This window comes from Microcaecilia unicolor, chromosome 2, assembly GCF_901765095.1.
Source record: "Microcaecilia unicolor chromosome 2, aMicUni1.1, whole genome shotgun sequence".
In the NCBI taxonomy this organism is placed as follows: Eukaryota; Metazoa; Chordata; class Amphibia; order Gymnophiona; family Siphonopidae; genus Microcaecilia; species Microcaecilia unicolor.
In genome coordinates, this window is record NC_044032.1 from 122,106,887 (window position 1) to 122,132,713 (window position 25,827).

The 25,827-nt window shown below is 45.5% G+C and overlaps 1 protein-coding gene across 4 annotated transcripts in view; it reads right to left on the reverse strand.

Moving 5' to 3' along the window:
• POLK (DNA polymerase kappa) overlaps positions 1-25,827 on the reverse strand; it is a 238,105-nt gene that overhangs the window by 196,351 nt on the left and 15,927 nt on the right. For 3 of the 4 annotated variants that reach the window (XR_003940991.1, XM_030193266.1, XM_030193268.1), the window contains exon 2: positions 13,999-14,170. Coding sequence is in view for 3 of the 4 variants with exons in the window: in XM_030193266.1 (XP_030049126.1) it covers positions 13,999-14,136 (138 nt within the window). In the remaining variant the exon portion in view is untranslated. Of the gene's footprint in view, positions 1-13,998; positions 14,171-22,118; positions 22,310-25,827 lie in introns of those variants that run through there. The other variant, XM_030193267.1, reaches the window with a different exon arrangement.

The following is a 25,827-nucleotide window of genomic DNA, read 5'->3' on the forward strand; positions in this document are numbered from 1 at the left end:
CAGTGCTTCTTGCTTTTCTTTTCTTAGTTCCTTCTACTGATGGACAGTAGACATCTGTATGGTCTACACCATATTCAATTGCCTTCTGTTTCCTTTTCATGTTAAAATTTTTTTTTTATTATTTAGAAAAACAAAACAAATAACAAGGTAGCACTAACATATATTCGATAATAAACCTCCTTGCCCTCCCGCCCCCCTAAATAAACAGAATGTAGATTACCACTACTGCAATATCAAATCTCACAGCTGTATCCAAACAATAGCTAAAAGTTTAAAAGTCTACTATGAGCCTGATGGGATAAAGATAACCAAAAGGGCTCCCAAATTATTTAAAAATCTGACCCTTGGGGCTCTGACAGTCCATCACTTGTAGGCACTCCATGAATAATTACTCAATGAGGTAGGCACACCATCATTGAAGAGATGGAGGTTCAGTATGTAGCCAGGAAAGAGAACAGAAAACTGTTTGTTGAAAGAAACTGTGGAAGCCCTGAGGCACAGGATCACTCAAGACAAACCACCCAAATAATAGCAGTGGGTCCAATCTCACAGTACATGACCACTAAATCTGAAGAGAATCCATCAATTGCTACCAGAACCTGTGAACTTTCAGATGACTCCAAAAACATATGGCCTAAGGTACCTGCTCTGGAGGCACATTTAGGACAGTGTCCACATGTCGCGAACACAATAGCACCCTAGGCTGGAAGGAATGATGGATGGAGTCACATCTAGTGAAAAACCATGGTGTTTACAGAGTCAGTGCCAGACTTAATGCCAGTCAGAATAAACAGGATGCATTTTAAAGATTCCCGGAGGCAAGGGGTCAGTAGCATGTAAAAGATGGCTAAAATGTATCTGCGGCACTAATCCAGTCTCCAAACTCGTGACTGAAAAATGATCTGTGCCACGGTACTAGTCATTTACATGGCACATACCACTAGATGCCGACAAGTACCGTAGCTTTAATAACCCCATGACCTTTTGGTCCTTGCAGCACCGCCATGGAGAGGCGAGGATTCTTTCACCACTACAGAAAGCTCTGTGAACACCAATGTAGTAATTTCTTATCACAATTACTTAAGAACAATGGTAAAAGCAGAAAAATATATAACCACCGTGGGGCTATCATCATGTTCAATAGTTGGATTCGACTCCACAAAGGTAAGGGAAAGGCTGTCCAAAATTGCAGTCAATGGGAGGTGTCATCTAAGTGCCTCTGCATATTTTGGTGGTATAATGTTCCCAGACCCATAGGCAAATATATAACCAAATACTTTAGCATTTTGTCCTCCCAAGTTAAGGGAAATGATCCCTCCAAGAGGTCTTTACCCCTGGCAACACTGGGAGAGCCCTATTTATTTATTGGGATTTAAAACATACAATATAGTTAACAGCATAACAATAGTAAAATAACCAAGAATAAACATAAATACAATAAATGAGGTAAATTTGAAAACAGACAACTGACACCTAATAATAGAACAACCATGAAACAGAATAAAAATATACACATTTAACAGCACTGGAATTCAAATACTTAGATTTTGTAAGATTCAAGGTGAAGCTTGAAAACTGCCCAGACTCTTTTATTAAAGATAACAGATGTACCAAGGCAGACTGAGGGTTTGTCAACAGTATAAAAAGGTCATCTGCTAATGCCCAGGCCTTGATCTCATGAGTGGAGAGTGCAACTCCAGGAATGGCAGGATCAGAGTTAATCCTCCTCAACAGTGGTTCCCGATGCAGCACAAATAACAACGGTGACAACGGGCAACCCTGGTGTGTGCCACGCCCTATACAAAAGGATGAGGTTCTTATCCCATTTACTAAGAGATGAGCCTGGGATTGTTATACAGGGTTGCCACCATATCAAAGTACCAACCTTTGATGCCCACCTGAGAAAGAAATGTAAACGTATGATCCCAGTGAATTTTGTCAAAATCTTTTCAGCATCTAAACTAACTGCAAAGGCTTGAATTTAAAAGGCTCGACAATGGGACACAGCTGTTAGGATTTTCCTGACATTGTGTACAGATTGCCTACCCTTTACAAAACCAATTTGAGCTGACCCAATGAGTTTTGGTAAATAAACTATGAGTCGATTGGCCAATATCTTTGCCAATAGCTTTGTATCCACATTTAGCAGCAGGATTGGACGATAGGATTTGGCTACTTCATGGGGCTTGTCTGGTTTAGTGATTAAGGTGATAAGAGACGTGTTTGTATATCTAGGTGAAGTCTTAGCTTGATAATAAGAAAGTAATGGCCCCAATAATTGGAGCTGCAAGATCATATAAAAGGCACCGGTGCACCCATCTGCACCAGGGGCCGAGTAGGCATGGAAAGACAATATCCATCTGCAGTTCTTTGGCCTGCAAAGGTAAATTGAGGGCCTCTACTGCTTCATCAGACAATTCAGGCAAACCTGCTTTCTTCAAAAACTCCTGGGAATCCATTAATTTGGTTGATCCCTCCCTGGTATACAACTGCTGAAAAGGCTGCAAGAAAATATTAGCAATGTAATCGCTATGATTTTGGATGGCCCCTGACCCATACTGTAATATCGGCACTGTCCGCAATCCACCCCAGATTTTAACCATCCTGGCTAGATGTTTTCTTATCTTATTTCTGTACTTGTAAAACTTATATTTGTGATAAAGTAATCCCCAAGTATTTTTTTTCATGTGTTAACGTATTCAATGTAATTTGTGTGGATACTAATTTATCTTTGGCTGCTTGAGACAAAGCTCTAATCTTTTTAAGCTTGCCGTAAATGACATTCAGACTGGACAATGCTGGTTGCTAATATCTTCTTTGTACAACTGGTGTAGGTGATAATGCCTCCCCCCCCCCCCCCCCCCCCAAATACAGCTTTTGCAGCATCCCAAAACAATTGAGGCTGGTCCATGTGCTGTGTTGTTTGCAAGACAAAAATCCCATCTATCATGTAGGTATTTGCATAAGACAAACGTCAACCCATCTGGCTTCTGCAGCAGCTAGGTGCTTCCAAATCAATCCAGACCAATCAATGGTCTTAAATAACTTCCAGTCCAATAGTTGCTGCATGGACAGCTGCAAACAGACTCCTACAGACAAAAATATAATCCAACCTAAATAATCTGTCATGCGCCCGCGAACAATGAGTGTTATCTCACTCCTCTGGATCAAGCAGACACCAAGCATCCACCAAATCCAAGGCATCCCAAAATGAACCTTGGGATCCCCATCTTCGTGTGTCCTTGGCCCAGAGCCCTCGCCTCTGAAGTACTAGCCTTTGTAGGATACATGAGGGAGTTCATATTAGAGAATGACACGGGGATGGGAACGGAGACAGGGACCCGGGTAAAGCAATTGCTGCATTTACTGCGGGTGTAGAAGCAAACCTTTTTAACGCCCCACGGGAGTGGTAAAAATTCTTACTCCCACGGTAAAAAAAACCCTCACACGATTACCATGGGTCCAGCATCTCCTCCTTCCCTTCCTTCTTCTTACCTCCCTTCCTTGTCCTTCAATCCTGCTTGAAGGTCCCTCACAGGCCTGCTCTGGGCCTTCCCTCCTCTGCCAACTTCCGCCATCTGATATAACTTTCTGTTTTGCAAAACAGGAAGTTACAGCAGAAGGCAGGACCCGGAGGAGGGAAGCCCCTGGAGCAGGCCTGTGGGGGATTTTCAGGGTGAAAAGACTGTGGGGAAGGGGCACAGGGCTGGACCCGCATGGACGGGAGTGGGGCAGTGCTGGACCTGTGAGTGGGGAGGGGGCAGTGCTGGAGGGATGGAACTGAAGAAGGGTGCAGTGCTAGAAGGAGGGAGCACTGGAACTGAAGGGGGCAGTGATGGAGGGAAGGAGGGCTGGAACTGAGGGGGTCCAGTGCTAGAGGGAGGGTTGGAACTGAGGGGGCAGTGCTGGTGGAAGGTTTGGAACTGAGGTAGGCCGTACTGGAGGGAGGGCTGGAACTGAGGTAGGCAATGCTGGAGGGAGTAAAGGCTGGAACTGAAGGGGACAGAGGCAGCGATGGAGGGAGGGAGGGCTGGAACCAAGTGAGTAAAGTGCTGAAGGGAGGGAGGGAGGGCTGGAGCTGAAGGGGACAGAGGCAGCGCTAGAGGGGAGAGAAGAAAGGAAGGATAAGATGCTGCAAGCAGATAGTATATGGATACAGAGGCAGCAATTCCAGGAATGAGAGGGGGGTATATGGACACAGAGGGAAGATGCTAGACATGGGAGAGAATAGGAACATAGAAGGGAGATGCTAGACTTGAGGGGCATAGGGACACAAAGAAGTGATGGCTGGACACAGGAGGGGGGTTAGGGACATAAAGTGGTGATGATGAATGCGGGGAAATGGTCACAGGGATGTATAGGGGCCACAGAGAAGTGAGATCCTGAACATGGGGAAAGATAGGTAAACAGACATGGATGATGAGCATGGAGAAAGAAATGTCAAATAGGCAGGAAACCCTAGTGAGTGAGTTGAGAAGAAAACAGAAACCAGAGCCTGGGGCCAACATGATTTGAAAAATAAAAATGGCCAGGCAACAAAAGGTAGAAAAAAAATGATTTTTTATTTTGTGATTAGAATATGTCAGATTTGAAATGTGTATCCTGCCAGAGCTGGTGTTAGACATGGCTACGGAATCCCAAAGCCCACTACCAGGCCATGACACCTTCAGCTTTCAGCAGGCTTAGGGCTCTCTCTGGCCAGAGGGCTGTTGTCCTAGTTACACTCCCCTGGCATGTGTGATCTTTATATTTTGCATGGTATAGGAGGAAATGCATCTCTTTTTATTTTTTTTGCTGTGGCTTCTTGGGGTTTTGGTTTAATATATGTTTATCATTTTTGGTCAGCTACTATGTATTTGGCATTTGTACTCTTGTGTGTGTGTGACCAAGGTATTCTGTTAGCATGAATTTTCTATGTAGCATTCTGTAGTAATTTGGCTTGGTCAGTTTTTCTAATAGTGGAACGGATATTTATGAGGTAAGAGGGATTGTTTAAATCCTTGTTCTGTATTGATTGTGATTTATAAGACAACAGTTGTACAGAATATTGTTTCTTTTTATACTTTAAGTTCAAACAATTAAGTTTTCAAAAATGACACATCATCTCAGAACATCAACTGAAGAGTAACCAGCAGTGTAATTGAAAGAAATGTCAGGTGGCTGACAATACTTCTTTTCATTCTTTTTGGGAATGCTTGGAAGTGAAACATTTTGCTGTAATGAGGGCAAGGGGAAGGAGAAGCTCATTACAGCAAAAGATACAACCAAATCTCCTGTGGGTCTGGGCTTTTGTAATCATCCTGACAAAAGTAAACCCCCCCCCCCCACCCCCAATCTTCTAACAAGCAATCCCAAAACACGAACCATGAGACACAAAAGTAATATGTACACAGTTTGGTAGAAACCACATAGTGTTCAAAATAAGGCTCCTTCCTCATGGTGGCAAAGACTCTAAATAAGGACTCCAAAGCTTCAAAAGCGAGTCTTGCATGCTCCGCACCTCCCTGGCTTCCCAAATAATCAACTGATGGAGTTCATTATGCCAGTGCCAAAATGCAAGCGGCTGAGAGAAAGCCCAGGATTGCAGTATGCATTTTCTTGCCAACAGACACAGTTTGTGAAACGACAGGGTACATCCCTCATCCAGATCCCGAAATGACTTAGGGTAATCCTGCAATAATTAAGCAGAAGTACCCTAAATCCTGCATTGGAAGAGAGAGGCCATATAATCTGTAACCTTTCTCTAAAAATGTTTCACTTCCAAGCATTCCCAAAAAGAATGAAAAAAAGTATTGTCAGACACCTGACACTTAGGGCAAATTGGCGAAGATATTCTGTGGGCTCTGAACAGCTGGACCTGGGTATAATACGCTCTACAGAGCACTCGAAAACAGCACTCTCTATAGTTCGCATTTGTGGTCGGCTGCGGAATGCCCTTTATAGTAGAAAATCCCAAGAATCTAAGCTCACCCCCACATCTTGCTCCCATTTATACCTCATCTGTGTTAAATCCCTAGGCCTTTCCAACCTATACAAAGCCTTAAGTAACCCTGATATAGAAGTTGTATGTTAAGAGATGTCGTCAAAAAAACCTCTTAATGCTGTCCCCAAGGCGAGAACACAGAGAGTGGTCATTTAAAGATTGAATATAGTGCTTCAGCTGACAATATGCAAAACTGCCCCCCCCCCAATGAAATCCCACCAGGCCTTTCAAATTAACTAAGGGGCGAAGATAACCCTCATTATTCAAAACATGTTCCAAACGCTGAAGACCAAGGGGGTCCCAGGCAAGAAAAATAGGATTGTCCAATCCCGGTAAAAATGCAGGGTTACCCGCTGTGGTAACATATCAGTAACTAGAGAATCCCCACCCAATCCTGTGCACCAACAAATACCACAAAGCCCTTAAGGGGTCTAACAGTACACTAGTCCTCAAGTGAGAGGGAAGCAACTTGTGATCCAGCTGAAGCAGTGAGAGCAAGCTGTAGGGGGCATAGTATGCTTCCTCCAAAGACAATGGGGTAAAACTGCAGGAAGAGTATATCTAGTCAGAGACATGCTGCAGTAAACAGGCAGCATTACAGAGCTTCAAATTAGGGAGGCCCATCTGCCTTGAGAACAGTTACCCAATAAAAACTGAAATTGGAGCTGATAAAAGCGCCTGAGATCCTTCCGCAACAAGCAAAGGGGCAAGGTTTGCAGCAAGTACAGTCATCTGGGAAAAATGACCATTCGAATCAAACTAATATGGCCTGCCAATGGTAATGGGAGAACCTGCCAGCTATCCAACTGTAGCTCCATTTTGACTAGCAAGAGAGGTAGCAAGAGAGCTACCAGGTACTTCTTAGCCAGGATCAGGTGACCCTCAGGGGGAGGAATGCTGGCTTCGGCCTAACCCCTGGTAAGCCTTTTCTTGGTTGAGAGGTGCCCAGCTCTCCCACCGGTTGCCTTCTCAGGTGCCGTGGAGGACTTGCAGCTCATCTGCATATCCTCGGAGCCTTCGCCGGAGTGACTCCCAGGTCCGTTCCGATCCACTCGGGGCCTCTGCTCAAGGTGCACAGTGCTCCTACCAGGTGCTGTGGAGGACTTGCAGCGTTCTGCATATCCTCACAGCTGCATCCGGGGTGACTCCCAAATCCACCCCGACCTTCCCAGGGCCTTCGCCACAGTTACCCAGGGCTTTCGCTCCACCTACCCAGAGCTACCAGGTACTTCTTAGCCAGGATCAGGTGACCCTCAGGGGGAGGAATGCTGGCTTCGGCCTAACCCCTGGTAAGCCTTTTCTTGGTTGAGAGGTGCCCAGCTCTCCCACCGGTTGCCTTCTCAGGTGCCGTGGAGGACTTGCAGCTCATCTGCATATCCTCGGAGCTTTCCTTCTAATAAGTTCTGGGAGAAGAGGATATTTCTCTGGTAAGTGAACAAATTTTGCTTGTGCTTTCGGAACTTGAAGATTGGGGTTTAAAGGAGGAACTGTAAGTTAGTGATAGGCTGATATCCTTAATACTTTAGCAAGTTTTAAATTACGGAAAAACTCAAAAAACGCTAAGATGGAGTCAGCAGTCCAGCAGCGAGAGGGGTGCTATCCAGTCTTTTGCATTGAGTGTCACATGTATGATTATCTCCCAATTGGTGAGGTGTCATATGTGTGTGCCCGATGCAAAGAGCTCCTAGCTCTCAGAGAACGTGTCCGTTCTCTTGAGGCTAGAGTAGCAGACTTGATGGAGCTGAGGGAGACAGAGAGGTACATAGAGGAGACCTACAGGGATGTTGTAGAGAAGTCCCACCTCCAGTCAGGTAGCCCCTGTGCTACCTTGGAGGAGGGAGGTCTCCTAGAAGGAGAGCATCACCCTGGTGAAGTAGGAAGTACTCCTGTAGCCAGGACCTGCCCACCAGGGGATGTATTATCCTTTCGCACCGAGGATATATCTCCAAATGTTGCCCGGGAGGGAAAGGTTAGGACAGCTGTTGTACTTGGTGATTCGATCATTAGGCATATAGATAGCTGGGTGGCTGGTGGACGTGAGGATCGCCTGGTGACTTGCCTGCCTGGTGCGAAGGTGGCGGACCTCACGCGTCACCTAGATAGGATTTTATATAGTGCTGGGGAGGAGACGGCTGTCTTGGTACATGTGGGTACTAATGACATAGGAAAATGTGGGAGAGAGGTTCTGGAAGCAAAATTTAGGCTCTTAGGTAGAAAGCTGAAATCCAGATCCTCCAGGGTAGCATTTTCTGAAATGCTACCTGTGCCACGCGCAGGGCCCAAGAGACAGGCAGAGCTCCAGAGTCTCAATGCGTGGATGAGACGATGGTGCAGGGAGGAGGGCTTTAGATTTGTTAGGAACTGGGCAACATTCTGGGGAAGGGGGAGCCTATTCCGAAAGGATGGGCTCCATCTTAACCAGAGTGGGACCAGACTGCTGGCATCGGCGTTTAAGAAGGAGATAGAGCAGCTTTTAAACTAGAAATGGGGGGAAGGCCGACAGTCGCTCAAAAGAGCATGGTTCGGGATAAGGTATCTTTCAAAGATATCACCATAACAGGGAAGATAGAGTATCCTGATAGTGAGGTTGCAAAAGAGATTGTAGTAGATCGGGTATCTTTAAATAACAATAAAAATCAGACAAAAGATTGCCAATTAATACTGTCAAGTACTAAGCATGATGTACTTAGGAACAACAAACATAGTTTGAAATGTCTATATGCGAATGCCAGGAGCCTAAGAAATAAGATGGGGGAGTTGGAATATATTGCACTAAATGAAAAATTAGATATAATAGGCATCTCTGAGACCTGGTGGAAGGAGGATAACCAGTGGGACACTGTCATACCGGGGTACAAATTATATCGTAGTGATAGGGTGAATCGGATTGGTGGAGGGGTAGCATTGTATATTAACGAGAGCCTTGAATCAAATAGATTGAAAATTCTGCAGGAAACAAAACACTCCTTGGAATCACTGTGGATTGAAATTCCATGTGCAAAGGGGAAAAGGATAGTGATAGGAGTGTACTACCGTCCGCCTGGCCAGGACGAACAGACGGATGCGGAAATGTTAAAGGAAATCAGGGACGCAAACAAACTGGGCAACACAATAATAATGGGGGATTTCAATTACCCGCATATAGACTGGGTTAATGTAACATCTGTACACGCAAGGGACATAAGATTTCTTGATGAAATCAAGGACAGCTTCATGGAACAGCTAGTTCAGGAGCCGACAAGAGAAGGAAAAATACTAGACTTAGTCCTTAGTGGTGCTCATGATCTAGTGCAGGGGGTAACGATACGAGGGCCGCTTGATAACAGTGATCATAATATGATCGGTTTTGATATTGGCATTGAAGGAAGTGAAACTAGGAAATCAAGTACGCTAGCGTTTAACTATAAAAAAGGTGATTACGACAAAATGAGAAAAATGGTGAAAAAAAGACTGAAAGGAGCAGCTCGCAGAGTAAAAAACTTGCATCAGGCGTGGATGCTGTTTAAAAACACCATCCTGGAGGTTCAGGACAAATATATTCCACGTATTAGAAAAAAGGGAAAAAAGACTAAACGTCAGCCGGCGTGGCTAAACAGTAAGATAAAGGAAATCATTAGAGCCAAAAAACAATCCTTCAGAAAGTGGAGAAGAGAACCAACTGAAAGTAACAGGATAGATCATAAGGAATGCCAAGCCAAATGCAAAGCGGAGATAAGGAGGGCAAAAAAGGACTTTGAGAAGAAATTAGCGTTGGAAGCAAAAATACATAGTAAAAATTTTTTTAGATACATTAAAAACAGGAAACCGGCCAAAGAGTCGGTTGGGCCGCTGGACGAAATGGTGTTAAAGGGGCGATCAAGGAGGACAAAGCCGTAGCGGAGAAATTAAATGAATTCTTTGCTTCGGTCTTCACCGAGGAGGATTTGGGGGGGACACCGGTGCCGGAAAGAATATTTGAAGCGGGGGAGTCGGAGAAACTAAACAAATTCTCTGTAACCTTGGAGGATGTAATGGGTCAGTTCAGCAAGCTGAAGAGTAGTAAATCACCGGGACCTGATGGTATTCATCCCAGAGTATTAATAGAACTAAAAAATGAACTTGCGGAGCTACTGTTAGAAATATGCAATCTGTCCCTAAAATCGAGTGTAGTACCGGAAGACTGGAGGGTAGCCAATGTTACTCCGATTTTTAAGAAGGGTTCCAGAGGAGATCCGGGAAATTATAGACCGGTGAGGTCTGTCGTCGGTGCCGGGCAAGATGGTGGAGGCTATTATTAAGAATAAAATTGCAGAGCATATACAAAAACATGGACTGATGAGACAAAGTCAGCACGGATTTAGTGAAGGGAAGTCTTGCCTCACCAATCTAATGCATTTTTTTGAGGGGGTAAGCAAACATGTGGACAATGGGGAGCCGGTTGATATTGTATATCTGGATTTTCAGAAGGCGTTTGACAAAGTGCCGCACGAAAGACTCCTGAAGAAATTGCAGAGTCATGGAATCGGAGGTAGGGTATTATTATGGATTAAGAACTGGTTGAAAGATAGGAAGCAGAGAGTAGGATTGCGTGGCCAGTATTCTCAGTGGAGGAGGGTAGTTAGTGGGGTCCCGCAGGGGTCTGTGCTGGGTCCGTTGCTTTTTAATGTATTTATAAATGACCTAGAGATGGGAATAACTAGTGAGGTAATTAAATTCGCCGATGACACAAAATTATTCAGGGTCGTCAAGTCGCAGGAGGAATGTGAACGATTACAGGAGGACCTTGCGAGACTGGGAGAATGGGCGTGCAAGTGGCAGATGAAGTTCAATGTTGACAAGTGCAAAGTGATGCATGTGGGTAAGAGGAACCCGAATTATAGCTACGTCTTGCAAGGTTCCGCGTTAGGAGTTACGGATCAAGAAAGGGATCTGGGTGTCGTCGTCGATGATACGCTGAAACCTTCTGCTCAGTGTGCTGCTGCGGCTAGGAAAGCGAATAGAATGTTGGGTGTTATTAGGAAGGGTATGGAGTCCAGGTGTGCGGATGTTATAATGCCGTTGTATCGCTCCATGGTGCGACCGCACCTGGAGTATTGTGTTCAGTACTGGTCTCCGTATCTCAAAAAAGATATAGTAGAATTAGAAAAGGTACAGCGAAGGGCGACGAAAATGATAGTGGGGATGGGACGACTTTCCTACGAAGAGAGGCTGAGAAGGCTAGGGTTTTTCAGCTTGGAGAAGAGACGGCTGAGGGGAGATATGATAGAAGTGTATAAAATAATGAGTGGAATGGATCGGGTGGATGTGAAGCGACTGTTCACGCTATCCAAAAATACTAGGACTAGAGGGCATGAGTTGAAGCTACAGTGTGGTAAATTTAAAACGAATCGGAGAAAATTTTTCTTCACCCAACGTGTAATTAGACTCTGGAATTCGTTGCCGGAGAACGTGGTACGGGCGGTTAGCTTGACGGAGTTTAAAAAGGGGTTAGATAGATTCCTAAAGGACAAGTCCATAGACCGCTATTAAATGGACTTGGAAAAATTCCGCATTTTTAGGTATAACTTGTCTGGAATGTTTTTACGTTTGGGGAGCGTGCCAGGTGCCCTTGACCTGGATTGGCCACTGTCGGTGACAGGATGCTGGGCTAGATGGACCTTTGGTCTTTCCCAGTATGGCACTACTTATGTACTTATGTACTTATGTTAAGACGATATAAGTCAGCTATGGAAAGGGTTAAGAGAATCCCCAAATTATTTATTTTAAATTTCTTTAAACCACCTAAAACTAGGCGGTGTAGAAAAAACATTCACATCATACAAAATACAAATGCATATACAAACAAGGCATTCCACACTAAAATCTTCATAAAATTATAAAAACACAGACACAAACAAGACCCATCTGCCCATTTCAAGGGGAAGGGATCCAGCCAGATGCAACACACTGCCGGTGGGATAGCCAAGGCCTCCGATTTATCCAGATTCAATTTCAAGCTGGCAAAGTCCCCATATTTGTGGAAGCTTTCCAAAAGGGCATGAAAAGACCTTTGGAGATCCATTAAAAGAACCAATAGCTCATCGGCAGATGCCGCCAATTTAAAGGATTCTCTACCAGCTGAAACCCCCCAAACGTCAGGATTAAAATGAAGATCTCTAATAAGAAGATCTAAAGTCAAAACAAAAAGAGGTGGGGATAAATTACAACCCTGCTGGGTCCCACGGCCAATCAAATAAATGGTCAGAACGTTGACCATTAACACTTGCCCGAGGTGAGGGGTACAGTGCTTAGATCACAGAAACCAATCTACCTGTAAAACCATATTTGTCCATGACAGCAAATAAAAAATCCCAGTGGACCTGGTCAAAGGCCTTCTCCACATTGAAACTAACTAGTAATGAGGGTATCCTCTGGGTCTCCACATATTCCAAGGAAGCCAAAATGCATTGGAGATTCTTGGTCGCAAAACAACCCTTCACCAGGGCCGCCGAGAGGCAAGGCCGCCCCACCTCCGCACTCCCGCCACTGCTGCCCCCCATCGCTCCCACTGCCGCTGCCACCCTAATGTCTGGTGTAGCTCCTGGACTTTTCAGACTAATGCCGACAGCAATGGACTGGACTCCAAAATACCAAAGATTCTTTCACATTGTTCCTCATAGCCATAGATTCCTTTCATTGTCATCAGAGAATAGGAAAATCATTGACAGGGTTTGTGAATAGGCACAAGGCACTTCAAGTACCAATTGTATGTATCTGCTCTGGAAATGGCCTTGCTGCACTGTCTGTACATTTTAAGTCTACTGGAGACTTCTGAGACATGGCTCAAAAATATAGCCATTGTGAAATCAAACAAGTTCAATTTTAAGAATGCCTAACCAGGACACTCCAAGACCCAAGAGGAGGCTGACAAGGCAGATGTGCAAAATATTAGACAATTTAAAACATGAACAAAATACCTTGTTGAAAATTTATCTATTTCTTCAGACTTAATACCGCCAATCAACAAAATATATTATTTACCAATTCCTAAAAGGAGAATAGAGGGGATTGAAGGATTGCGGGACCTATCGGCCTTCTTGGAAAATTCTAATGATGGGATTTTTGAGAGACAAACTCTCCTTGTTTCAATGGTCTTTGAACAAGATTTGAACATGATCAAAAAATTGTACTTTAGAAATTTGGCTAAACCATTTTATGGTGAAACTCTTCGGTTATATCCAGATGTAGTGAAGATTACCCAGGAAAGACGGCGTTTTTTCTTGGCAATGAGAGACGAAGTCAAGGCATTAGGTGCTAACTTTATACTGGCATATCCTTGTAAATGTCAGATTAAATATCTGGAAAATAAATATCAATTCCTAGATCCTGAACACTTGAGAAATTTCATAGATTTGAAGAAAGTGAACAAATAGATCCTCTGTTAGTTTAAGAACATGTTATTCACAATATAAATGTTTTGTGGGCGAATCCAGGCCTTATTTCTTTAAAAAAAAAACTTATTCTTTTGATTCACTCCTAATGTATCTTAGCCCCTCCATTACAATTATTGTGGTCTAAGAAAGAAGTTGAATTATGTTGGCATGTACTGAAAAATGTTTTTTCTTTCTGTTTTTCTTAACAAGATGTAATGCTTGTGATATGATTTAAAATCAATAAATATAATAAAATAACAAAAAAAAAACAAACTCTAACTAGGGTAACTGTAGGGGAAAAGTTTAATTTGAAAGAGGCCTGCACGAAAGTGAAGAATGAAAAAGCCTATGTTTTTTAAGTCCAGTTTAGTTTACCACAAAGACAGCAGTGGAAGATGTCTATTAGACTCTGTGGGAAAAAACCCAAAGGTGCCTCACAAGACAGTCAGAAGCAAAGAACTACATACATCTGAAGTGCTGTTTCCTAAAACCCATCTATGAGGACTTGCCATCCTGTCTGTTCCTAGAGAAAGGACCTTTCCTAATCTGCACTTGAACAGTTTACAGAAAAGAATGCATTGTTTTCTTTACATATGCAGATAACATACAAACACATAGACATACCTTGGTAGCTTCCATTATAATCTTGTTGATTTTCTCTTTATCTAAGCCTTCCATTCCAGCTTTGTTGTCATTAAGCTCCATTTTAAACTGGAATCCTTCATCAGATAAGACTGCATCATGTTTCTTTGTGTTGTCCATTGTACAACCAAACACAGTATCAAACCTTCATATTCTGAAAGAGATCATATAATCACATATATCTTTTGTCGATTACTGGACTCTTTGACAAAGTTGTTTAACAGAGAACTACATTTTTATAGTGTTTATGATATCTATACAGTAATCTAGAATTTATATGCTATTGTAAGACCATGTCTCTTTGCCCCTATATATAGTTAAGGTATCACTGGAAAAAGCTAAAAGCTATTTCTGTCAAATAGGGATTTTACAAAAATAGTAACATGGGTCAATATTTAGCCGACAACGATAAGCATTTTGCAGACTACCCAGGCATCGTTACTGGATATTCTATGCCAGGCTGTGTCCAGACTTCAGCACTGAATATCCAATTTATGCGGAGTAGGCTAACACATAGCTGGTAAAGTCGATGTTTAGCACTTAACTGGCTATGGGTTGCTGCATAAAGCTAGGACTGTGTTTTGTGTGGTCCTATTCATTCATTCTTTTATCCCACAATTATCCAGAACAAGTTTTGGTTCAATGTGGCTTACAGTTGATAATCAAAGAGAAATTACAGTGTTGCACTCTAGTTACAAACTAGACTGGATCATCAGTTACACATGTTATTAATCATGTTATATATTACTAGTAAAAAATGGCCCGTTTCTGTTTTGAAGGAAACGGGCGCTAGCAATGAGTTTTTTTTGTGTGTTTTTGGTAATTATACAGTTGTTAATAAAGTATTATAATGAGAAGGAATAATTGTTAAATTTGTAAATCATTCCAAGCCCCTCCCCCCTCTTTCTCCCCCTCCAGCCACCCATGTCCAGCGACCCTCCCCTCCCCCCTGCCCCCCTCGGTGCATCACCCAAGCCCCTCCCCCCAGGCGCATCACCCAAGCCCCTACCCCCCCCCCCCGGCACATCAGCCCCCTTGCTACCCGCAACCCCCAATAGTAACGGTGTCCGGCCGCTGCTGCTTCTCCTGTTGAGCAGCAGCGGCTGGTACAAAAAGAAAAAAATGAAAATAAAAATTACAACCTGAAAAACGCGGCTCCATAAACAGCCATCTGGCATTGGCTGTCGTTTCTGCAGCCGGTCCTCCTCTCCCCTCTGACGTCGCTGCGCTGCTCCAGGGTCTTCCTCCAGGGGCAGTGACGTGCAGGGGAGAGGAGGAGTGGCTGCAGAGACGACAGCCAATGCCAGATGGCTGTCTACGGAGCCGCGATTTTCAGGTTGGTTTTTTTTTCGGATTTTTTCTTTTTGTACCGGCTGCTGCTGCTCAACAGGAGAAGCAGCAGCCGGAAAGCATTACTATTGGGAGTTGTGGTTGGCGAGGGGATTGATGTGGCCGGGGTGGGGGGGGGGGGGGAGGGTCTTGGGTGATGTGCTGGGGGGGAGGGTTGGTGATGTGCCGAGGGGGGGGAGGGGAGGGTCGCTGGATGGGAAAATTAGGTTCTTACCTTGGTAATTTTCTTTCCTTTAGTCATAGCAGATGAAGCCATTACATATGGGTTGTGTCCATCAACCAGCAGGGGGAGATAGAGAGCACTCAACTTTTCACAGTGCCTCATGGCCAGCCAGCTCCACTGCCTCTTCAGTATTTGAAGCTTCCAAAGCAGTATGGCAAACCGCAATGGGAATAACATGAACTTTCCTCACAGCGAACGATGGCCCCTTAACAACGGCATCAACTCAAAAGGAGGGAATGAACACATCCTCCTAGAGGGAATAAACTCGTCCTCCTTATTGTATAACTGGAGGGGATACACGCAACCTCCTGGAGGGAATAAACTCATCCTCCAAAACATAAACTGGAGGGAATGGACTCATCCTCCTATAAGTGAACATGAATCCTGAAGACTGTTTTCCAACTTTCTCCCAAGGAAGGAACTTCAGGAAACAAGAACAGAACCTGAAACAGATTCACAGCATACAGACAATCATACAGGGAGGGCTCATGGCTTCATCTGCTATGACTAAAGGAAAGAAAATTACCAAGGTAAGAACCTAATTTTCCCTTCCTTGTCATCAAGCAGATGAAGCCATTATGTATGGGATGTAACAAAGCAACTCCTATATAGGGTGGGAACAGGTCACACCACGCGCTAGCACTTGTGCTCCAAAACACGCATCCCTCCTAGCAGCCACATCCAGCCTGTAATGTTGGGCAAAAGAGAGCTTAGAAGCTCATGTTGCTGCACTGCATATCTCTTGACAAGAGAGTGCTCCAGTTTCAGCCCAAGAGGAAGAAATCGCTCTGGTAGAATGCGCCTTAAAGGCTACAGGCGGAGACCGGCCGGCAAGCAGATAAGCTGAAAAGATAGTTTCTTTGAGCCAGCGGGCAATAGTGGCTTTAGACGCTGAAGACCCTCTGCGAGGACCTGATAGCAAAACAAACAGATGATCATAGATCCTGAAAGAGATAGTAATTCGCAGATACTGCAGCAGAGTCCTGCGCACACCCAACAGGTGCAACTGCCCCAAAGATTCTGGAAACTCCTCCTTATCAAAGGAGGGCAAGAAAATAGGCTGGTTTAGGTGAAACGCTGAAACCACCTTAGGCATGAAGGAAGGCACGGTCTGAACCGTGACCCCGGACTCTGAGAATTGCAGAAATGGGTCTCTACAGGACAGCACCAAGAGCTCTGACACCCGTCTCGCCGAAGTAATGGCCACAAGAAAAACGGCCTTTAGTGTCAAATCTTTCTCCGATGTTCGCCGAAGCGGCTCAAAAGGAGAAGCCTGCAGGGCCTTCAAAACTAGCCCCAGGTTCCAAGCTGGACAGGGTGCTCGCACGGAAGGCTGGAGCCGAAGCACCTCACTAAGAAACCGTGCCACATCTGGATGAGCAGCTAAAGACACGCCTTCAACCTTACCACGAAGGGAGGCCAACGCTGCCACTTGCATCCACAGGGAGTTATAGGCCAAGCCTTTTTGTACACCATCCTGCAAAAAGTCCAGAATCGGCGAGACAGGAGCCCGCATGGGTGTGATCGCTTTTCAAGCACACCAAGACTCAAACTGGCGCCAAATCCTGGCATAAGCCACGGAAGTGGAACATTTGCGGGCCTGCAGAAGAGTGGAAATGACTGTGTTTGAATAGCTTTTGTCCCTCAATTGCGCCCTCTCAATCGCCATGCCACAAAACCAAAGCGGCAGGCGTCCTCCATGGCTACCGGGCCCTGTGACAACAGGTTCGGTACCAGAGGTAAAGGAAGGGGAACCTCCACTAGCATCTGTCGGAGGTCCATATACCAAGGCCTCCTGGGCCAATCCGGGGCGATGAGGACCACTTCTGGGTGCAGCCGAATCCGCAGGAGCACGCGCCCTATCAAGGGCCACGGAGGGAACACATATAGTAGGCCCGGAGGCCAGGGCTGAGTCAAGGCATCCAACCCTGCTGAGCGAGGATCTCTCCATCTGCTGAAGAAGCACGGGACTTTGGCATTTGAATTTGTCGCCATAAGATCTATCACGGGCTTGCCCCATTTGGCACATATCTGCAGGAATACTTCGTCTGCTAGTTCCCATTCTGCTGGATCGATCTGATGCCTGCTTAGATAAGCACGTTGCTCTGACCTGCAATGTGAGCTGCCGACAGAAACTGAAGATGCAGCTCGGCCCAGTGGCAAATCTGTTCGGCCTGCGCAGCCAGTGCTCTGCACCGAGTGCGGCCTTGTCGATTTATGTAGGCCACTGCTGTCGTGTTGTCCGACATCACTCTGACAGCCAATCCTTCCAGGGTCACTTGAAAGGCCAGAGGCGCCTGAAACACCGCTTTCAACTCCAGGCGGTTGATGGACCACTCCGACTCCTCGGGTGTCCATAGACCCTGGGCATGCTTCCCCTTGCAATGTGCGCCCCAGCCCTTCAGGCTGGCATCTGTCACTACTAGACACCAATCGGGGAGCGCCAGCGGCATTCCTCGCCGCAGCATGCTGTCTGAGAGCCACCACTCCATTCTGAGTCGGGCCGCAGGGAGCCAAGAAAGTCTGCATTGATAATCCTGAGAAACTGGAGACCATCTTTGAAGTAGGGAATTCTGTAGAGGTCTCAGGGCTCTCCGTCTCTACGGAGGCCGCGCCATGCGGAGAATTCAAAATGGCGTCCGCTGCCAGCTCTGAGCGGGAAGAATCATTGCTCGCCATGCTCGGGCCGGCTCTTACATCTGTACAGCACGATTTACAGAGCCCTGCTGCTGATTTACGCTTGCCACACCGGGAACAGCGCTTTACATTCTCTGCAGCCATCGCCGAAAACGGCGGGAAAATTCAAAATGGCGGTTTTGCGCCAAAAACGCCCCGATCGCAGGCCCACCCCGGAGGAGTTAGAAAACACTTTTACCTCACCGGACCGAGTATCACAGTTCCAGTCCCATAGAAGAATCAAAGGAAAACCTCTGATCCATATATATATTTTTTTTAACGCTGTGAGGAATAAGAACTCTGGAGGCTCAGATAAGTGGGAAAGGCAGGGAAAGGCGAACCAATGTGCCTGCATCCACTGAGTGGGAAAGGACAGGGAAAAGCAAGCTAATATGTTCACATCCAAGGGGGCATGGGTTAGGCAGGGAAAAGGCTGACCTATGTGCCTTCAAAGTGAAGCTGCTATAGCCTCTAACACCCCGGCTAACAACTGGCAAGCCAGGAGCCACCCCCAGGCAGATTTTTGATGGAGCTCGAAGAAGCTGCTGCCACCCTGCTTGGGGAGATAGAGAATACTGAAGAGGCAGTGGAGCTGGCTGGCCATGAGGCACTGTGAAAAGTTGAGTGCTCTCTATCTCCCCCTGCTGGTTGATGGACACAACCCATACGTAATGGCTTCATCTGCTTGATGACAAGGAAATGGGTGATGCGCCGAGGGGGGGTTAGGGGCTTGGGTGATGCGCCGAGGGGAGGGGCACTGACAGCTGATTCCTAGGCAGGGGGAGTAGGGAAACACAAGTGCTCACCCCACCCCCGGAATGCCCACAAAACACTTGCACTAACTGATAATTTTCAGCGGTGATAATTGCTGCTGAAAATTACTACTACTACTTAACATTTCTAGAGCGCTACTAGGGTTACGCAGCGCTGTACAGTTTAACAAAAAGGCCAGTCCCTGCTCAAAGGAGCTTACAATCTAAAGGACAAAATGTCAACTTGGGGCAGTCTAGATTTCTTGAACAGAGGTATAGTGGTTAGGTGCCAAAGGCGACATTGAAGAGGTGGGCTTTGAGCAATCTAAAGGACAAAATGTCAACTTGGGGCAGTCTAGATTTCTTGAATAGAGGTATAGTGGTTAGGTGCCGAAGGCGACATTGAAGAGGTGGGCTTTGAGCAAGGATTTAAAGATGGGTAGGGAGGGGGCCTGGCGTATAGGCTCAGGGAGTTTATTCCAAGCATGGGGTGAGGCAAGGCAGAAAGGGCGGAGCCTGGAGTTGGCGGTGGTGGAGAAGGGGACTGAGAGGAGAGATTTGTCCTGTGAGCGGAGGTTACGGGTAGGAACGTAAGGGGAGATGAGAGTAGAGAGGTAAGGAGGGGCTGCAGATCGAGTGCATTTGTAGGTTAATAGGAGAAGCTTGAACTGTATGCGGTACCTGATCGGAAGCCAGTGAAGTGATTTGAGGAGAGGGGTGATATGAGTATATCAGTCCAGGCGGAAGATAAGACGTGCAGCAGAGTTCTGAATGGACTGTAGGAGGGATAGATGGCAAAGTGGGAGGCCAGTGAGGAGTAGGTTGCAGTAGTCAAGGCGAGAGGTAATGAGAGAGTGGATGAGAGTTCGGGTGGTGTGCTCAGAGAGGAAAGGGCGAATTTTGCTAATATTATAGAGGAAGAAGCGACAGGTCTTGGCTATCTGCTGGATATGCGCAGAGAAGGAGAGGGAGGAGTCGAAGATGACTCCGAGGTTGCGGGCAGATGAGGGTGTTATCAACTGAGATAGAGAGTGAAGGGAGAGGAAAAGTGGGTTTGGGTGGGAAGACAATAAGTTCGGTCTTGGCCATGTTCAGTTTCAGGTGGCGGTTGGACATACAGGCTACAATGTCGGATAAGCAGGCTGATACTTTGGCCTGGGTTTCGGCAGTGATGTCTGGTGTGGAGAGATAACGCTGGGTGTCGTCAGCATAATGATGATATTGGAAACCATGAGATGAGATCAGGGAGCCCAGGGAAGTGGTGTAGAATGAAAAAAGAAGGGGCCCAAGGACAGATCCCTGAGGAACTCCAACAGAGAGCGGGATGGGGGTGGAGGAAGAGCCATGAGAATGTACTCTGAAGGTACGGTGGGAGAGATAAGAGGAGAACCAGGAGAGGACAGAGCCCTGGAACCCAAATGAGGACAGTGTGGCAAGAAGTAAATAGTGACTGACAGTGTCAAAAGCGGCGGATAGGTCGAGGACGATGAGGATGGAGTAGTGATCTTTGGATTTGGCAAGGAACAGTTCATTGCAGACTTTAGATAGTGCCGTTTCTGTTGAGTGTAGGGGGCGAAAGCCGGATTGAAGCAGATCGAGGATGGCATGAGAGGAGAGGAAATCAAAGCAACGGCTGTGAATGGTGCGTTCAAGTATCTTGGAGAGGAAGGGTAGGAGGGAAATGGGGCGGTAGTAGGAGGGACAGGTAGGGTCAAGTGATGGTTTTTTGAGGAGTGGTGTGACTACCGCATGCTTGAAGGTGTCAGGGACAGTTGCAGTGGAGAGAGAGAGGTTAAGGATATGACAGATGGTGGGGGGGGGGGGGTGACAGTAGGAGAGATGGTGTTAAGTAAGTTGGTGGGGATGGGGTCTGAGGAACAGGTGGTGCATTTCGAGGAGGAAAGAAGATGGGCGGTTTCCTCTTCGGTGATGTCAGGAAAAGAGGAGAAGGAGGCCTGGGTTGGTTGGCTGAGGGAGTGGGTTATAGAGTGAAGAGGAGGAGATGGTTTGGTGGTGAATTCGAGGTTGATCTTCTGCACCTTGTCGCGGAAGTAGTCAGCCAGTGATTGAGGGGAGAGTGAGGGGTGGGAGCAGAGGGCACTTTGAGGAGGGAGTTAAGGTTGGCCAAGAGACGATGAGGGTTAGGGCTGAGGGAATTAGTCAATTGGGTGTAATAGTCCTGTTTGGTGAGGAATAGGGAGGACTGGAAGGAGGATAGCATGAATTTGTAGTGAATGAAATCAGTAAGGGTGCGAGATTTCCTCCAGAGGCATTCAGCCGATCGGGCGCAGGAGCGAAGGTATCGGGTGCAAGGGGTTAGCCAGGGCTGGGGATTAGTACGCCTTGTGGGATGGGAGATGGATGGTGCAAGGGCGTCCAGAGCAGAGGAGAGAGTGGCATTGTAAGTGGAGACAGCCTTGTCAACAAACTCAGAGGACATGATGGAAGGGAGGAGATCAGAGATTCTGGAGGATAAGGTGGGAGGGTCGACAGCCTGGAGATTCCTGGAGGTAGTGGTTAGTGTTGGGCGGGACTGAGGTGGAGAGTGATGAAGTGTGAAGGTGATCAAGCGATTTAACCGGTCAGCAGCCATTTCTGGCCAGTTAAATCATTTCAATATTGACCAGATTATCTAAAAGATGAAATTTATTCATCTGTCATCCTTTCCTTTCCTTGAGTCCTGCTAGGCCAGTCCAAATCAACAGGTTGAGAATAAATATCAACAGATGGAGGTACAATCTCTTCAACAACCACTGTATTTAATAAACAATCTTTATTAAATATTTAATTCAATTAATAATCTTGTCATCCATATTTTAAAACATTTTCACACAAACCAACATTCACACCTCACTCTTACTCCATTCACACTAAACAGAATAACTACATCTATTAAACATTCTAAAAATCAAATACAATTCTCATTTTCATGTTCCTCATAAGTCATCACCAGAAACTACAATTCAATAGTCACTCTTCTTAAAGCCACAGTCCGTTTTTCCAAAAGGATAGGCAATTCAATTTTCAAGTTATCATCCACACTTTATAAGTCAGAAATCATATCTGCTCATGAACTCCAATTACTCCTCAGTATGTGATACCTGTAACATAAGCTTGATGCTCTATAGCTGCTTAGACTGCTTCCAAAGTCATTTTCAAAATTTACTTCTCTTGAGACACCAGGCTCTAGCTCTAGGAGTTAATCCACTTCCTCATTCATCTGTTGTCCATTTGTTATTTTTCACTCCCTTACATCAGATCGATACTGACTGGAGGATCACATGATAATCTCACCACTTCAGTTAATAAACTTTAACTTCATCGTGGTTTTTTCTGTTGTAGTGATATATCCATCTCACCATCAAGACCCTACACGCACGTGTTTCGCTCCGTAGAGCATCTTCAGGGGTCATATATTCTAAATGAACAATACACAATTATCTATCTTATCCCTTGCTTATACGTTCAAAAATACAAACATCATCATGCCTACCTCAGGTTGTTGGGCACTGGAACATCAGTTGCTCGTGAAGGCATCAAAGAAGAACGCCCACACATGCTTACAGCTTACAACAGGACCTCAGCATTTAAGCACCATCAATTATATGCTGAGCACTCTATTTCTTTATTAAGGCCATTAGGAATCAACGTGTTCCACTTGAATATTAGGCGTTGTTCCTTTCTACTACTACTACTTATCATTTCTATAGCGCTACCAATAACATTAAAGGGACATTGCCCCCTCTCTCAGATTTTACTTGACTCAACCCTACAAAACGTAACTCCTGTATAGTATGTTCCTTTAATTGCCAATGAGACACTATGGGGGCTTCTGTGCGACCAGTACGCAGATTGCTCAAATGTTGTGCAATAAGAGTTTTAATTTTCCGTGTGGTTCGGCCAATATACCAAAAAACACACGGACACTGAATCCCATAGACACAATTCATTGTGTTGCAATCTGTGTATCCCATCAATTTATATTTTTTCCCATTAGTATATGGGATAACAATTTCTTGAACTTGTAAGGCATATTTGAAATATACACAATGATTGCACACACCATGACCACAACCATCTGATCTGTTCTGTTGTATCATATTTCTACTTGGATTCAAACGTTCCCCCAAATTAACTCCTCCTGAAAAAGCAAATATTGGGGTGTTTTTAAACATGTCATGTATGCCCAAAATTGACCAATGCTTTTTTTATAATTCAAAATACATTTTTTTGACATCTGTGTGTACGGAAGTACGCAAGTTAAGGGAGGACGTTCTGTTTTCAAACTTTTAGACTGACACCATTCCCGCTGAAAATTGAAAGCTCTTTTTGTTGCTTTTCTTAATATTTTGTTAGGGTACCCTCGCTGGGCAAACCTCATCATCATCTGCTTAGCTTGTAATTTAAATTCATCTCGGGAACTACATAGCCTATGGATACGAAGTAACTGACTAGCAGGAATACTGTTTTTTAACATCTGCGGATGATGACTACGATAATGTAGTACGGTGTTCCGATCCGTATCTTTCCAATATGCTTTAGTTACAAACTGTTCCATATACCATTTAATGTTAACGTCCAAAAAGTTAAGTTCATGCTGACCTATGTGGTGTACAAATTTAATGTGCACACTAACTGAATTCAATTGTTCCATAAATTTTATCAAGTTGTCATTGTCTCCACACCATATTAACAGTATATCGTCGATGTACCGTAACCATGTGACCACTTCCCCAAAATTCCTCGACGTGTATACAAACTGTTTTTCCAATTGATCCATATACAAGCAGGCCACCGTGGGGGCTACTGTGGCCCCCATGGCAACCCCCTTTATTTGGTGAAAAAAATTATTCTGAAACATAAAATAATTGTGAATAATAATTAGCTCTGCCATGTCCTTCAATAACTTTACCTTCAATGCTGATAAAGGTAACATGTCAAGGGGGCTCCTCCATGCTGATGCTAGCATGATTTTTCCCGCCACCAGCCACACTGAAGCCAGGCGGTGCACTGTCACCTCGTCCATGCTTAAGAAACATCAAATCATACGTTCGAGATTCAGGCCATTTATTAGCATTATTACAACAAATACAAGTGCTGGATGATGCCAAAATTTGTTTAGTCACATTAGATGTCAAAGCTTTATACACTAAATGCTAAGGAGAGAGATATATTCTAATTGAGTTTGTTTCTTTTTTAGGGGTAGGTCCTTGAGACAGCTTGCTTGTGCGAGCGAAACATACATGCCGGACATTAATACCCCCCGAGTTCGACAGACTTAAGCAAGATAAGTGATTTGTTTAAAAAATTTATAAGAAAGCAATAGAGTACTGATGAAGAGGTTGATGTTGATATGTATCGCCACATAAAGCCTTTAAGTGGTGGGCGGTGAACATCACTGAGGTCACTTTGATAAAAAAATGTATGAATGCTGTATATTTGTCACGTTTACAGGCTGGAACCTAGGTTTGTGAGACTTTGGGCCACCGCCGCGAAGCGGCAGGCAAAACCACCCCACACCAGAAGTAAGGCAGAACGGACGTACCGGCAAATCCAGGTAAGGTCTCCAGGCAGTCAGCCAGCAAGCAGAAGACAGGTCCAGGCCAAAGTTCAAAAGGCAGGCGGCAAGCAAAGCAAAGTCCAGATCCAGGCAAAGGTTCAAAAGGCAAGCGGCAAGCAAAGGCAAAAGTCCAGGTTCAGGCAAAGGTTCAAAAGGCAGGAAACCAGCAAAAGCAGAAACAGGTCCAGACAAAGTCTCTCAGGCAGAAGTGCACAAGCACCCATATACCATACCCACATAGCCTAGAATGGGTGGCAGAGCTGGTGGTTGAGAGGCGGAGCTAGTGCTGGGCAGACTTATACGGTCTGTGCCGGGGCTCGTGGTTGGGAGGCGGGACTAGTGCTGGGCAGACTTATACGGTCTGTGCCGGGGCTGGTGGTTGGGCGGCGGGGATAGTGCTGGCCAGACTTATACGGTCTGTGCCAGAGCCGATGGTGGGAGGCAGGGATAGTGCTGGGCAGACTTATACGGTCTGTGCCAGAGCTGGTGGTGGGAGGCGGGGTTGGTGGTTGGGAGGCGGGGATAGGGCTGGACAGACTTATACGGTCTGTGCCCTGAAGAGGACAGTACAAATAAAAAAGTAGCACATATGAATTTATCTTCTTGGGCAGACTGGATGGACCGTGCAGGTCTTTTTCTGCCGTCATCTACTATGTTACTATACCAGGGCCTAAGACGCAATGCAAAGGCAACTGCAGAGAGATTCCAAAAGGCTAATAAGCCCAGCAGCACCTGGAACTCAGCTGTAGCAATCACCAGGCAACTACGAGTGCTGTGCAGGCTCAAACAACACAAGCAAACCTGGCAGCCTGGAAGATCCGGACCGGAATTGTGCTGCGGCTTTTTGGGAGTTCAGTTTAATATTTTCCTACATATTTTTATACTATGGTGGGGGGGTTGAAAGGTAGGGAAGGATACTGGATGCCATGGGAGGGTGGTGGGGGTGACTATGGGATATTAGGCAAGGGGAGATGCTGGAGCTGGGGGAGGAGCATAGGCAGGGTTGGGGCAGAGCTTGCCCCCCCCCCCAAACAAAAAGGCGTTCCACTGTCTCTGCAGGAAGATGCTGGCAAAAGAGAATGCAGGTATATAAACACAGAGAGGGACAAAGACATTCACACAGACATATACATCCAATTACCAGGACATTCATATCCACAACCCACCCCCCTTCCTCAGATACCTACACAGAATGACATATAAGCCTATCTCTACATATAAAAGGCACCACCAACGTTCTAAATGAAGCC